General features: G+C 33.7%; 2 protein-coding genes across 5 annotated transcripts; one reads left to right on the top strand and one right to left on the bottom strand.

Annotated features, from left to right (window-relative positions):
• Positions 1-155: 155 nt before the first annotated feature.
• Positions 156-10,934, bottom strand: LOC144847381 (DNA damage-binding protein 1-like). Of its 2 annotated transcripts, XR_013613736.1 has the most exons (23): positions 10,806-10,934; positions 9,986-10,134; positions 9,768-9,884; positions 9,392-9,537; positions 8,680-9,136; positions 8,484-8,567; positions 8,154-8,270; positions 7,929-8,031; positions 7,166-7,350; positions 6,802-6,980; positions 6,211-6,374; positions 5,963-6,070; positions 5,644-5,851; positions 4,922-5,244; positions 4,430-4,594; positions 4,054-4,148; positions 3,561-3,728; positions 3,297-3,406; positions 2,896-3,065; positions 2,517-2,619; positions 1,722-1,845; positions 853-1,422; positions 156-809 (listed from the first exon to the last, which is right to left on the bottom strand). XR_013613736.1 is itself a non-coding variant. In XM_078703694.1 (22 exons), the coding sequence occupies exons 1-22, from the start codon at positions 10,864-10,866 to the stop codon at positions 1,342-1,344; spliced, it is 3,417 nt and encodes a 1,138-aa protein (XP_078559820.1). In that variant the 5' UTR covers positions 10,867-10,934; the 3' UTR covers positions 156-1,341. The 2 variants fall into 2 exon arrangements, 1 of the variants encoding a protein (XP_078559820.1); XM_078703694.1 differs by having other exon boundaries at positions 156-1,422.
• A 140-nt stretch (positions 10,935-11,074) lies between these two features.
• On the top strand, positions 11,075-15,185 carry LOC144847598 (uncharacterized). Of its 3 annotated transcripts, none has more exons than XM_078704040.1 (12): positions 11,075-11,256; positions 11,577-11,647; positions 11,739-11,846; positions 12,099-12,264; positions 12,567-12,683; positions 12,913-13,036; positions 13,152-13,244; positions 13,522-13,745; positions 14,034-14,144; positions 14,320-14,376; positions 14,461-14,570; positions 14,792-15,185. In XM_078704040.1, exons 1-12 carry the CDS (start codon positions 11,238-11,240, stop codon positions 14,912-14,914), a joined length of 1,323 nt encoding a protein of 440 aa, XP_078560166.1. In that variant the 5' UTR covers positions 11,075-11,237; the 3' UTR covers positions 14,915-15,185. The 3 variants fall into 3 exon arrangements, with proteins under 3 accessions (XP_078560166.1, XP_078560165.1, XP_078560167.1); XM_078704039.1 differs by having other exon boundaries at positions 11,574-11,647; XM_078704041.1 differs by having other exon boundaries at positions 11,218-11,256; positions 11,580-11,647.
• The last annotated feature ends 251 nt before the right edge of the window (positions 15,186-15,436 follow it).

The raw sequence follows: 15,436 nt of genomic DNA, 5'->3' as shown, positions 1-15,436 counted from the left end.
TAGAATTCAATTATTATTCGATAATATTGCTATATATGTGCATATATTGCGTTATAATAATCTTATAGAGTGTTCATAACCAGTTATGTCGAAAAAGAAAAGGGTCGAAATTTGGCCATTTTTTGAAAAAGTCTATAGTACAATATGCTTCAATATATTCTACAAATTAAATTTAATTGAACAATGTATTAAAAAATGACACATATTAATTTGCCAGGAAATTAGGTACTTGGAATACATCAATTGGTTAGTGAATTATATCAGAACTGTGTGTACAATTGAGCACAGTGGAATTATGATATAGTTTAAATGTCGATCATCACAAATCGACAACTCTCCAATATAAGAAGCGTTTATTTGGGAATTTGAGAGTGGTATATGTATAACAGAACACCGAAACGTTTATTTCCTTTACAAAATATATAAAGTTACCTACAAATACAATGAAAACAATTTAAAAAAAAGATATTATGATTTCTCATACGGTATATAATATCCAAACATTGGTTACAAATTGTTACATATTTAGATATACAGTATTACTGCAACAATAGTCAATTTGATTTGTAGTAAACCCTAACATTATGTTGAACAATTTAAACATCTAGTATACTACAAACTTGCTAAATGTTTCTGAAGCTATAGCACCTCAAATAAAGCAGTATTATACTAAGCCTTTAATAGTATGTACTTAATGCCTTGCTGTAGTATTTATACCAAGCCTTTAGTGTGTACTTAATGCCTTGCTGTAGTATTTATACCAAGCCTTTAGTGTGTACTTAATGCCTTGCTGTAGTATTATACCAAGCCTTTAGTGTGAACTAAATGCATTGCTGCAGTATTATACCAAGCCTTTAGTATGTACTTAATGCCTTGCTTTAGTATTATACTAAGCCTTTAAGCGTGATTCCCACTAGAGACGTAACGCTAGGACGTAACGCAATGCAAGTGATTTGACCAATCACAAGTAGTAGTAGGAACCATGCTTAAGTACGTACTTAATGCATTTCCGTAGTATTATAAATTCATATTTAGTTGCTGAAATAGTATATGAACTTGCAATCAAGATTTTAGGCAAATTAATAGAAAAATGATAATCAAATCTTAAAAACAAAAAAACTGTTATTTACCATTTACATGTAGTATAGGATTCATGTACATACTATCATATATTAAGGATATCTATATGAGACAATCACATCTTAGGACATAATCTTTAATTTAGTATTTGATGCAATTGGTGTGTCTAACAGTCAAAAGTGTTCTTTACAAACATAGTTAGGTAAAACTACAAGCGTATTAATTTGTTATTATTTACAACTATGGTAACTAGCGTGTCAATCAATGAATTCTTGTCAATTCTTCAACAATTTTAATCAAATCATTTGAAGTTGCGTCCCTCTTCATTCCCCCATCTTCGATCTGTAAATAAATCCCTTTCTGGTTAATTATAAAGCTCTGTCTACACTATCACACTGTATGTGATGATCATATCATATCATTACCATATTTTGGCACATCACTACCATATTTTGGCACATCACTACCATACTTGGACACATCACTACCATATTTGGGCACATCAGTACCATATTTGGACACAACACCCTATTTTTGTCAAACTAGTTTGATAGTGTAGACAGAGCTTAAGGTTTGTATATCATTGTTTTTTCCCAGTTTTCTACAGTTTTGATGCAATTTCTAAAATGATAACTACATACCTGTAATCCCTTCACCACCTCTTCCATCTTGTCAGCACTAAGATCTAGAAAACTCTCTATTAGATCACCATCTATAAACCCATTTGATGGTTCTGTCTTCCTATCTGTATTAAAAGCTCGCCAGCTGGTAATAAATTAAGGAATATAAGTATACGAGTTAGCAGAACCACACAGCACTATGACTGTACAGTAGTAGAGTAGTTTTTATTTTGGGTGAAGTCTTCAGTACAATACTGAATTTAATACAAAAGTGGATAAAGCTCTGTCTACACATCAAACTAGTTTGACAAAAAAAGTGTGATGTGCCCAAATATGGTAGTGATATGGCAAAATATGGTAGTGATATGACATCATCATGTCCATATATGGGCACATCATATTTTTTTGTCAAATAAAGATTGATAGTGTAGACAGAGCTTTAGAAAAGTACTTTATCATAAAATGTGTTTATGTATATCAATGGTTTTACGTCCAATCTGAAATAAAGTATCTTACCTAAGGACACAAGCCTCTCACATGACATATGACACATGATGTTTGTAACATGACATACATCACATGACGTACATCACATGACGTATGTCATACCACGCTCTCTAGGAATACTAGAGAATAAGCACTACAACATCAACAATATAAAATGTTGAATTTGTAATCATGGACGTATTTATCTTTACCCCTATTGTGTATATTAGCACCTCTGGATTGTATTATTGTATTAAGGTTTAGTAACATACAGGGATGAGACAGAGGAATATCTCATCCCTGACCACACTACACACTATGTAAGGATACAAAGAGTGGTCTATCCTGCCAACACTCTTGATAACTTTTGTCAGTTTGTTTTGAACCTCCAACAAGAACTTGAAGAATTCTTCTGGAAGCCTCGTTACAAGACCTACAAGAAATAAAAGGAAAAATCAAATAACACCACAACTCAATTCTGAGCCTAAGTGTATTTAAAATAGTTAAAAACATGTCAAATTCTAGAGCTCTGTCTACAATATCAAAAAAAGTGTATGGTAGTGAAATGCCCAAATATGGTAGTTATATGACATCATAATGTCCATATATGGGAACATCACATTTCTTTTGTCACATAAATGTTGATAGTGTAGACAGAGCTTTATAAGTAGTATTAAGTATTAAAACAAAGTTCTTTAAGATGCCTTACCAATAGTGCCGTTGATGGTGCCAAACAGTACATTTCCCTGAGTATTTATGGTGCTCTCGCCTATATTCTGCATTACGAGGGAGCCCTTCTTGAAAACGTTTACGAATTCTCCAAGATGAAAGAAACTCTCCTCTTGCAAGTGTTGTCGTTCATCGTCAGTAGTAGCAGCACTTAAACGCAGGTTAAAATAAATAATTTATATCAACTTTTTTATAAAATCCTGGGTAAAAAATCCCAAGGCATATAACAATTATTGTGATTTTTATATTGTCATGTGTATGGAACAATGTTTTAAAACAATAGTTCAGTTAATTCAAATAGTGTTGTAATTTGCTACTTATATAATGATGATGTAAACTCACCCATCTTATAACAATGATGATGTACTATTGTAAACTCACCTATCTTTCTGACAGGTAAACAAGTTGTATGAATTTTCACTTCCTAAAAATGTATCGTCATCAAGAATCTCAATTGCAGACATCCAATTTGGATTGTAATCTCTAGCAATCTAAAATACAAAGAAAAAATGTAGTCATGAATGATAGTCAGCCGTACAAACAAAAGAGTTTCCAACAAATTTCTGTTTAATTCAATTTATTGAGAGCCTGCTTATTATGATCTATATAAGAATTGACTAATATCATTATTGCTACTTGACTAACCTCTTCCAGACAACCTTCCATAGATTTGTAAGCAAGTAACGTGATGGACCGAAGGAGGTCGCCAACCAGTACAAAGTCACCCTTTGTCTTAAGATATAGTGCTATAACATTGTTGATATGTGAGCATTCCATACGTAGTTCATGATCTATCCAATTATATAATGCAACCTATGCAAGAGGAAGAAAATATTTCATGAAATGTATGGGATGCCTATAAGGTCAAAATTAATGTAATATAATATTACAGTAACTCTACTAAGAATTGACAATGTTCATACATGTACTCCATACATAGATTCATTGAAATACAACCTATGTATGAAATGCCAATAAGGTCAAAATTAATGTAAATAATTTTACAGTAACGCTACTAAAGAAATGACAATGATGCATGTACTCCATACATAGATTCATAACCTATAGAAATACAACATATGTAAGAAATGACAATAAGGTCAAAATTATAGATTTTATATTTCAATAAGATACTTACATAGCTATTAACAGACGCAAGTAGTTTTCCATTGAACTCAACAAGACTATAGGCAGCACCTTTGATTTCTTTTGCAGCAATCTGAACCAGTTTACCTGTCAACAATCATTGAATTATTGATTTAAAAGGAAAACACTTTAAAAGAGTAAATTCAAACTAGGCCTTAATCTTAGCATGAATGGGATCTGACATATCATATCATTTATTTCACCAAATTTCAAATACAGTACAAAGTAAGACATAAAAACAGTACAAAAGTAAATCAATGAGGCAGGATCACCTAAAAGTTAGAAATTAAAATAACCGTCGAGAGTAAAAATGTTTTAACAAACTTTACATACATCTACATGAGAAAAGATTAAAGTTATTTTCTTACCATCACTCCATTGAAATACTATTATCTTTCCAATTTTAGGTTCCGGATCCTCTGGATAAACCATTGTCAGTCCTACAATGTAGTATGCGGTTGAGTCGTTACCAAGGGTACAAGAGATCAAGCTAGTGGTGAATTCATTTGGCAGGAAGTGGTGAGCATGAAGAACTGTGGGATTGAAAATTGAACAATTATTATTATTTGAAACAAATTTTGTTTATAAGGAAAAGGTTACGTTGAAACTTACCCAACATTTCATGCACTTTTTCAAGGTAGTGATGTCAGCTTGGTGTGCCGACACTGATCATGGCATAGTCACGTGATGTTATTGTGACATATTTTTCAAATTTATTATTATGTCATATCACTATCATATTTGGGCATATCACTACCATATTTGGGCATATCACCACCATATTTGGGCAAATCATACTTTTTTTTGTCAAACTAGTTTGAAAGTGTAGACAAAGCTTTAAACAAGAATTGAGTTATAACCTTCAAAGGTATGTTGATCAATGACCAACAATGAATGCAAATCAACTTCATCCTCCATCATGTTACTCTCATCCCTCGACGTAATCATCTTTGCCGTGCTGGAGCTGGTACTGAGGGCGGTAGTACTTGCGCTTGGACGCACCGGTGTGGACCCTGAACCATCTTTGATCTCTGTCCGCATGGTAGTGACTGCAAACGTCTGTGTTGATTCTTGGTAAGCAATTCGGGCAGGGGATTCCCCTAGAGGGATTGTGCGTATGTGTAGTTTTTGAATTTCATCTATTGTTCCGATCATCAGTGATGTATCATTGGCCAGTGCCAGACTACAAAATTAACAAATAATGATAGAAAGTAAATTTTATTTCATGTCTTTTTCTTCATGTTATTTTATTCAGTGAAACTGAACTGAATAATTTTTTTAACTTTTTACCAGACCTTGTATCCCTTTTACTCTTATCACACACCTAAGACTAACCCTCTAATCCTCACTGCACACTAATAAACAAATATGAGGTGCCTTGTTCTTTTATCGCGCATGTAACCTCTGGATTCATGAATAATTCATGAGGCAAATACAACCATGGATTAAACACGGTCATTTATTGACATAATTTGACACATTTACAAAAGGCACCGAAAGAAACGGGTGCTTTTCAGTTTGGGTACCTATCATTATTTAGACAACAAAGAACATTCAGGACAAGACACAAACAAATGCTTACCTGTCTGGGTAGCCTTGAGAATTAAGTGGACACATGTAGTTCACTTCTTTGAGATTAACATTTGAGAAAACAAGCTTATGATTACTGGAGTAAATAACTGTAGGTCTGTCCGAACAAGCATACACATTTGTCATCGATAGAGACTTGAAAGTTTTCAAAACTGTTGGCTGGGTGCCAAGAATAACCTTTTTCCTTTCTGACAATCTGCCTGGAGAAGTAAAAAAAAATGTAAAAATTAGGGGTTGATTAAAGCTACTAGAAGTGAATCTATAAGCAAATGTAGAACATTTTAAAAAATTTGAATGGCAAAATAACTTACCTATTGTTGTATTCATTTGGAAATAATAAAGAGAACCATCCCCCAAAGCACACAGTAGGTATGGTTGACCCTCAAACACTGTCATCAAAATTGAGCGGGGAATTATTTCTGTGAAAAAAAAAATATAATTAATAACACTGGTAGTCTACACTTGGACTATTGCTACAAGATAATATTCTTTTATTTAAATTTTTTTTCCTAAATATTTCAGTTTTTTCTCAATATTTCATTTTTTCTCATATCATTACCTCCATCAAGCATCTCTTTGTGCAGAACTTGCATGGAAGGAATCTTTAACAACCTTGCAGAGATCTCTGTCCAGAGTCCAACAGCACAGATCTCTGCCTTTTCACTGCCATCTTCAATCGGTGTGATATCCAGACAGGACACTTCATGTTCCATTTGTACAGAGCTGCAAATAAAAAACATGTAAGTTGAAGTTTAAATAAAAAATAATTTTTTTGAGAGAGCGGCATAGCGCAGTTGGTGGTAATCACTCTGTTGTGCGCTGAACCGTGGAAGACCTTAGGTTTTCTTTGGGTCCATGGTTCAAATCCCATTGCTGCTCTCTATGATCCAACTTGCTGGTTTGAATACATGTATATAGTGCACCGTCTTTCAGATGAGACGTTAAGCATGTGCATGTTAAAGAGCACAGTACACTCTTGAAAAAGAGTAGGGGATTGTCTCCTGGTGTACTGCCCAATTCACCACCAGAAGGACCCCACCGGAAACAATTCTAAGGACTTTGTGGGCTATCCTTGGTGTGTAACACCAAAAATATTAAACAAGAACAATTTGACACTATAGTTATCTCCAATAGTAATTAAAAAGCTTACCTGATTTGTTTAATTTCACCAGCGTATATTTCCAAATAAAACAGATTGCTACCAACTGCACACATGACCTGAAGAGAGTTGCAAGCGGCAACGCTTATGTTCTTCCCTGAGGGCGCTTTCCATTCCGCTACAAGTGCTTTGGATTCTATGCTAACAAGTCTAACAGAGCTAGCTGTCACCTATAATACGGGAAAATAATGTTTTTTTTGTTTAAGTGCATTGCAGCGAATAATATTTATTGGTGTGTATATATAATTATAATCAACCTATTTATGACAGAAAAACCTACATACAATACAATATGAATATTTAATTTGAGATAGAATGTTAAGCTTGGCTTAGTCTGGTATTGTTTCTTTGTTACCTGGAGCAATTGATTGTGGCAGACATTTCCACAAAAGAACGACTGTTGTTCACTCTCAATCCCTGCCAACTCTGTTTCCTCGACCTCCTCTCCATTTAACATCAATACACGTGTTTGTCCAACGAAGGTCAACACAAGCGTGTCATCCTTGTCTGACTGCGACTGTACTCGTAGTGGCCACAGACCTAATTAAGAGTAAGTAATTTAAATACAATAAGCAACATAAATAATATTAAATGAGTGAGTGGCCAAACGGTTGAGACAGTGGAACCGTAATCCATCATAACATCGGCAAGGGTTCGAGGTTCACTCGCTCCATGGTTCTGGTGGTAGAACAAGTCTTCTTGGATAATGACTATAAACCGTAGGTCCAGTGTATGCATATTGCTTGTGTGCACTTTAAAGAACCTAGTACATCTTTCGAGACGAGTAGGAGGTTACCCCGGTGTACTAGTTCACACACACACTGTCGTGGACAGACGTAATGGCGCTGTAGTTGGCTGCCGATGACACAATGTGACCCTTAGGGGAGAAGAATGTTGTTGAAAAGCTGTAACATCTAAGTCCACAGCGCTCTGATCTTCATGAAATAGCGCTATATAAATGTCGCATTACATTACATTACAATTTTAAGTTGTTAAGCTGGCTTGGTGATAATGTAATGTAAGGAGTTGAGTTGCTGACTTCTTTCTATCACTCAATCTGAAAACTACCTGGCTTTGTGACATGCTCATTATCTTTGATTTCTGATTTTTCTTCTTACCTTTAATTCCATGCAAGTCAATACTAGCGTGTTCATGAATACCAATTCCATTGCGAATAATTCGGAGGGAGCCCTCTTTAAAAGCACCAGAACATGTTACCAACTACGAACAAAAAGGTCAAATATATAACTTAAATCAGCAGTTATTTTAGATTTTCCTAAACAATAATAGGACTAAAAATGTCATTAGAAATTAATTGAACCAGCTCAACAGTTGCAACTTACCTGACCCTGTCCTTGTCTGTCTAAATCAACAACGCACATGTCCACAATAGGACCAAGATTAGTAAAGGTCTCCATCACTTGTATGTAAGAACCACTCTCATTTGGCTCAACAGTCAACTAAACACAAAAATCAAATTAATAATTATTTCTAAATTATGGGTCGATTCTTCCAATATTTATATTTTATTTATTTACCATAGAGTAAACCTAGAATTGCATGAAGGTAGAATTTATTTCTCACATTGGGCATGGCATTTTTATTTCTTTAACATTAAAAAATAATAGTCAACATTAATTTAAATTTTAGGAAATTTTAAAAAAGCAGATTACCTTAATTAACTGTGAATCGCCAAGACGGGATCCGATGTAAACCACGCCATTGTCAAGGTATGTGATGCATTCTGGGATTGAAACCTAGAATGAAATTGATAGGTCAAAAGTGAGCAGATTAGACAGATAGTCCTTAATTATTATAATACAGATAAAAAATTAAAACTATTACTTTAATACAAACAAAAAATGTTACCTCTCCGAGTAGTGAAAGTTTAAGATCTTTAACAATCGCGGAAGCACCGTCCATAGGCTCTTCCTCGTCCTTCTCTAACAACAACATAAATAATTGGCCGGCCATATCACCAAGCAAATAACGAGAACCATTTGAATCCACACGGCCGTAACACACAAGTGTGCTGTGCTTAATAATAGAGGGTGCTACAGCAACGTAATGTTCTCCTTTGTGATATGTTATCGATGCTTGGCCTATGATTAGAGCACCCCCATATGGCTGTGGGACTGCGATGACCATGCTTGCTTCTGTTTCTACGTTATCTTGCTTCCAGGGTCCTTGGGCTAATTCTCGTTCGGCCATTTTTATTTCGTAAGTTTTAACATGACGTCCTTGCGTGTCTTGATGTATGAAAGCGATGGTAGGTTTAGGACATCCATACAGAAACTGCACGTCAATTACGTTCAATTCTTCTAACCTACAAACATCAATCAGGTTCAGTTATTATAAAAAAAAAATGTTTTGTTTTTTTAATTGATTAATAAACTTTAATGACAGACAGATTTATACCTTAAAAATAAAATTATATTGATTTGTATATTTCCAAAATAGTAGTATGTATCCATCAATCAAATCAATTTTATTCCAAAAAACTTAAAAAAGGTTAAGTACAGAACATCATCAAAAGGAATGGGATAGTTTTTAATATTTCCAATATGCTAGTATTGTATACCTGACATTAAATGCCTTCAGTTCTCTGTTATCCTTGTCCAATGGGATCACTTTAAAAGGTCCGTCGTAAAGCCGCAGACCTATGGCTCTACGATCGGGGTCAATGATTCCGATAAGTCCAGTCTCAGATGGCCGACCAATTCTATCCTGAAAAACAAAAAAGTAGATTGCTATTTAGTATGGAATTTTAACCATGTCTAGTACATTTATGGACCCATCTTTAGAAATAAGCATAGTCACCCTCATATAATAGAATATATACCTTCACTTTTTTTTTGCTTTTGTAACCTCTGAATTATGAACTCTCTCTAGTGCACAAACTTTTTTTATTTTTTAAAGACACATAAGTGAGAGATACCACAAATACACATGTATACCTGTACATTCCCATGAGCCTTTGTAATGATGTCAACCTCATTTGCTTCTTGCTTGTACTCCAAGATGGCAGCATTGTACTTGGCTGTCAAAACAAAAAGCTGGCTCTTCGTACCATTCTGAGGAGATTAAACATATTAATTAAATTAGTACAGGAATTAAATTAATTAAATAAAGATTAAAGTATAATGTACTGGCGTTAAGTGTATATTACTCTCACCTCTGATGGGATAAGCTTTAAGGTACCAATTCGTCCATACATACAGACTTCTTTGACAGGACGCAGGCCTTCGGGCGTGACCAGGTAGATCTCCAAACGCGTGTTCTTAGCAATTATCAGATTTAAGTCATTAGGTCCGGTAAAATTACCTGGGATAAAAAATTTTAAAAATTAAATATTATGTTAACTTTGTAAAATTGTACTGAATAATAATTATTTTTGCAAAAAAATGTATAAAATTGCACTCAACACAGATTAATTGATTAAGCAAAAATTTGTGGAATTATGGTTGGGCCTTCTGAGACTTAATGCAAAAAAGAAAATTGCTAGCCTGCTTATAGGCTTATAATTTTATATAGCAGCATCATATGCTAGAGGGTAGTTTTACTGGATCATTTTACTATAGGCCCTAGTTAGTAGTCTCTAAAACTGTAAGCTTAGGCTAGGAATTAATTTTTTTTTTTTAATCATAAAATAAAAAATAATAATACAATAGCCTAAATAATTTAAATTAAATTAATATTTATATTAATATTTAATTACACACACGGTGGAACACGCAATATTTTTTATGGAAAATGGTAAAAATGGTAATTATTCATAACATATTAGTCAGGGAAGGATCTAAATGATGATTCCTCCATATTATGCTTCAACACAACATTTAACAGGGAAGAAAATGAAATGCGCCCGCAATCAAATCGCCCTCTTTCCCCCCATTGAAGTTTGCGCGCATGTGGGATGTGAGCCTAAACAAAATAGCTAGGATTGATTAACAATAACTACTACAAAATGAATTTATAATTGCAATTAATAATACCTGTTACACATGCATTAACTGCAGTTGGCTTATGGGCAGTAACAACATAGTTGTTCGACATCTTGATTACTATTTTTTACATTCAAACCTGCAGAGTTTGCAAGCCTCCCTCTTCAAATGAATTTTTTTCTAAACATGCAAAGGCGCCCGCTATTTTTCTTCTGCTTTCGATTAAACTTAAACGCGTTGGATTGAGATTTATTGCGTCAACTTTGATATAAGAGAATTAGTACACCTGGGGTGTCAAATGTTGAAAAATTATTTTTGTTGGGAATTTTTACTTATAAACGCAAATTACTACTGAAAGCATTATTTGGAAAAGCATGTTTTACAGTGGTAGCACACAATACAATTTTATGTTTTTTTTAAAACAATAGAAGTCTTTATTAAAAATAATAATAATTAAATAAATCATTTTTAATTTTAAAGAATATGGAAAGTAACACAAAATGTAAGTTTAAGATGAATTGTTTCCAAATAAATTATGATTTAGGCCAGGCCTATAACTTTTAAATTTTAAATTAGCCTAGCCTAGGCCTACTACTACTACTGTAGCTAGAGCCTAGGTAGGCCTCTCCTTCATTGACATTGAATATTAATTAGTCCCTAGATAACCAGGTCAAGGCCTACCCTATCCTGTCGCAAGGACTAAGGACTTTTCTTGTAAATGTAGTGTTATAATAATATTATGAATGAATCATGAAAACTAGTATATTTAATTGTATATTGTGTGAAATTTTAATTTGCTTCTTGTTTTTCCACTCCTAGCAGCAGCTGTAAACAAGAGAGATTTTGGATCTTTTCAATCATCAAATGTTCAAGAGCTTCTCCAATTACCAGAGGTGATGTCATTTCCCGCTACTGCAATCATCATCATCTATATCAGCTTTTATATATTTTGATATCAAAAACTTTCTTTTTTTTTCTTTTCAGGAAGAATATACACCTCCAGAAATTCCAGTTGATCTTCCAGATATTATAAGCAGTAAATCTGTTGTATTTGGCAATGAAGCTAAGAAAAGACACTTTTTATTAGAAGAAGTATGTAACAATTTCATAGTAATTAAATCCTGAGCACCTCTCATGCTGCAACACACCCACACACACAACTCGCAGAATACGTATGAACTTTGACATAAGATAATATAACAAATGATACTGTAGATATGGAGTTGGTTGTTTAATGGTCTCCTTCTTGTCTGAACAACCTCCGAAGAGATTGACTTATTCTATTTTTAGGGCTCAAAGCATTATAAACAAATTTATTGTTGATTAATATTTCCACTTTTGCAGGAATGTACGTTTCTGAACCATGGTGCATTCGGAGCGGTACTCGGTGATATACTTGACTTGGCTCATAAATGGCAGAAATACATTGAAAGACAGCCTTTACGTTTCTTAGACAGAGAAGTGTTCCCTCACCTTGTATATGCTACAAGACGTCTAGCTAAGTTTGTTGGTACGGTATTCATTATTATGACTTCCTTATAGTTGATGAGAAAAAAAATAGTAAAGTATTTAAATTTGAAACACTTGACTTATGACCAGCCCTTCTAGCCCCTGTAGTTTATTTTTCTTGCCAAAGCTAGTCCAGGAAGGTATAAAAATAACCTCCCTGTCTAGTCATTGTCACAGATCCCAGTCTGAACTAGATAGAAAAGATACATTAGGTTTAGTTCAGTGCTTTTACAGGAAGAGTTGGGTAATATAAAAGGATACAATTTACAATAACATTTCTGTTGCTTTTTTCATTTTTCCCAGGATGTGACCCAACTGACCTCCTCTTGGTGACAAATGTTACTACGGCAACTAACAGTGTTTTACGAGGCATTAAATTCAAACCTGGAGATGTTATCTATTGTTTGAATGTAACTTATGGTAAAATATGTTTTCCTATATATATAAACAATTCAGGCAAAGAACATTAATTCTAAACCGCCCGGTGATATACTGAAATTTTAATTAATTAATTTGAAACAATAAAGATAAGGAAATCTGTGAGAATGAGAAAAAGTCGCCCCAACCGAGACTATATATATATATATATGTGTGTCTTCTTTTGTTTTCACTATGCATATGTGCTACAGCATTTGGTGGTTGATTTTAGGTGCTGTTAAAAAACTGCTAAAACACATTGCTTCGGAAACTGGTGCTGTAATACAAGAGGAGGCTATCTCGATACCAGTAGAGGGCGCACAACAGATTATTGAGAAAGTAAAATCTACAATCAAGTAAGATGTATTGCATTTATTTATCATTCATTTGTTCACTCCTTTTATTTTTTCCTGATGTTTGTGCATGCTACTTATAACCTTTGACATATGTTTTTATTATTGTAATTTTCAGGTCTGGTACAAAGATAGCCATATTTGATCATGTTCCCAGCAACGCACCGTTCATAATGCCTATAAAAGAATTGATAGATCTCTGTCATGACAGGTAAGAGGCGACGTATTCACATAAACTTGATTAATATATTCAATAAAAAGAATCAAGAATTGATAATAGGGTTTTGACTTGTGACCTGGGTCAAGTTGTGTCATGTCAATTCATTTGTGTGCATGCAGGGAAGTTCATAACCAAAGACACATCAATGCATAGGTCCTAGGTACAGTAGTCACAAAAGAAAGGCTGATGTGACAGTGGTTCAATTATTTTGGTTATACAATTTTTATATAAAAACTTTTTTTTTCTTATGATACATACACGTCTTAAGGTCAATCCCAGTGTACGTTGATGGCGCTCATTCTCTCGGAGCTCTACCAGTAAACCTTCATGAGCTTGGTGCAGACTACTATGCCAGCAATGCTCACAAGTGGTTCTGTGCTCCTAAAGGAACTGCTTATTTGTATGTAAGCAAAAGGCTGCAATCCTCGGTCAGACCACTCATCATATCACATGGATTTGGAAGTGGTTTCAATTCGGAGTTCATGTGGTCAGGTACTTTACTTAGCTTGCACCTTGTGCACATTGCAACATATTTACTGTCAGTCATTCTCTGAGTTTATGTGCTCAGGTACTTAAGTTCTTACTTAGCTTGCACCTTGTGCACATTGCAACCTGTTTACTGTCAGTCATTCTCTGAGTTTATGTGCTCATGTACTTAAGTTCTTAATTAGCTTGCACCAAAGTTTTTTAAGGCATCACTAATGGTAAACATGATATACGTTATAAAAGCAATTCTGAAAAATAAATGGAAATTACCTAATATATGATTCAATTCAACAGGTTTGAAGGATTATAGTTCATTCTTAGTTCTACCAAAGATAATTGATTTCTGGGAGACAGTTGGGGTGCAGAAGATGAGACAATATATGTACAACTTAACAGATCAAGCAGGTACTGTCAATTCTACCAATAAAACCCACCTGCCCTCGCTGCTGCAAACCCACCCACCCTCACTGCTGCAAATCCACCCACCCTAGCCGATGCAATTACTCTGATTATATTTATTACATTCTTTTTATTTGTTATGTTTTTACTGATTTGGTGGTGTTTATTGGGGTTTTTTCAGCAAGTATGCTTGTAGAGAAGTTAGGGACAAGCCTAGCCGCTCCTAAGGATATGTTTGGTGAGTTTACCGATACAACGTACAAACAATTTTTTTTTTGGTGAAATTATATATAAACATTTCATTATTTTATGTATTGATCAGGAACTATGGCATTAGTTAGTCTTCCCAGAAGCCTTTATGCCAAACTGGAAGTGAACTATGACCTAGCAGAACAGATACAGAAGGAATTGTACAGTAGATTTCGCATAGAGGTAAATGTATAATTTTATATTTAATGGGGTGAGGGTTGAGGGTTCCTTTGGTAAAACACACCTCTTGGAAAAACTACTAAATAAACTTCTTTTTAAACATTTATTCTAACCTAAAAAATATTTTTAAAAATGAAAGTATATTTTGATCCAATTTATTTTTTTTTTAAGATTTGAGAAACTTTATACCTTATATTCTAATTAAATTTTTGTTTACTCCACAGGTACCAATTAAAAGCATTGATGGCGTGCTTTATGTCAGGATATCGTGCCACATTTACAACCAGATGTCTGAATACCAATATCTAGCAGAATGTTTGCAAAAGCTTGCAGAAGATTTATTATAACAATAATTATAACTGATAAACTATACTTTGTGTAATAAAGCTATGTTTGTGAAGATTAGTGAAAACAAATTTTATTTTGTTTTCAATTATCAATTAAAACGCTATAACTTTATTCGTTATTTTAAAATGATGATGATAATATTATGTTATACGAGTTTGAACGCAGTGAAACATTATAAGTATATGACAACATTTTCTAAAGTGAATTTATATGAAAAAAATATAAAATGTAAATTTAAAACTGAACTGTTACAATAAGCCTATAAATCACAATCACATTCCAATAATATATTTAAGACATTTATATTATTTATTCACATAGGCCTAGATTATAAAAAATCAAATAAAATTATACGTTTTCTATATTTTACCTTCACCACTGTTTGTCTGTCTGTCCGTGTACCAAATAGATCTTAGAATCTTCAATTTCGTGGCCCACAAAATATTAGACTTTGATCCGATTCTGATTATTACCTGTTAATTGAAAATAAACGTACATTAGACGTTTGATAAGTTTTGAAA

The sequence above is a fragment of the Antedon bifida genome, chromosome 7 (assembly GCF_963402885.1).
Source record: "Antedon bifida chromosome 7, ecAntBifi1.1, whole genome shotgun sequence".
In the NCBI taxonomy this organism is placed as follows: domain Eukaryota; kingdom Metazoa; phylum Echinodermata; class Crinoidea; order Comatulida; family Antedonidae; genus Antedon; species Antedon bifida.
The sequence above is the reverse complement of the archived record's forward strand: the minus strand, read 5'-3'. Positions and strand labels throughout refer to the sequence as shown.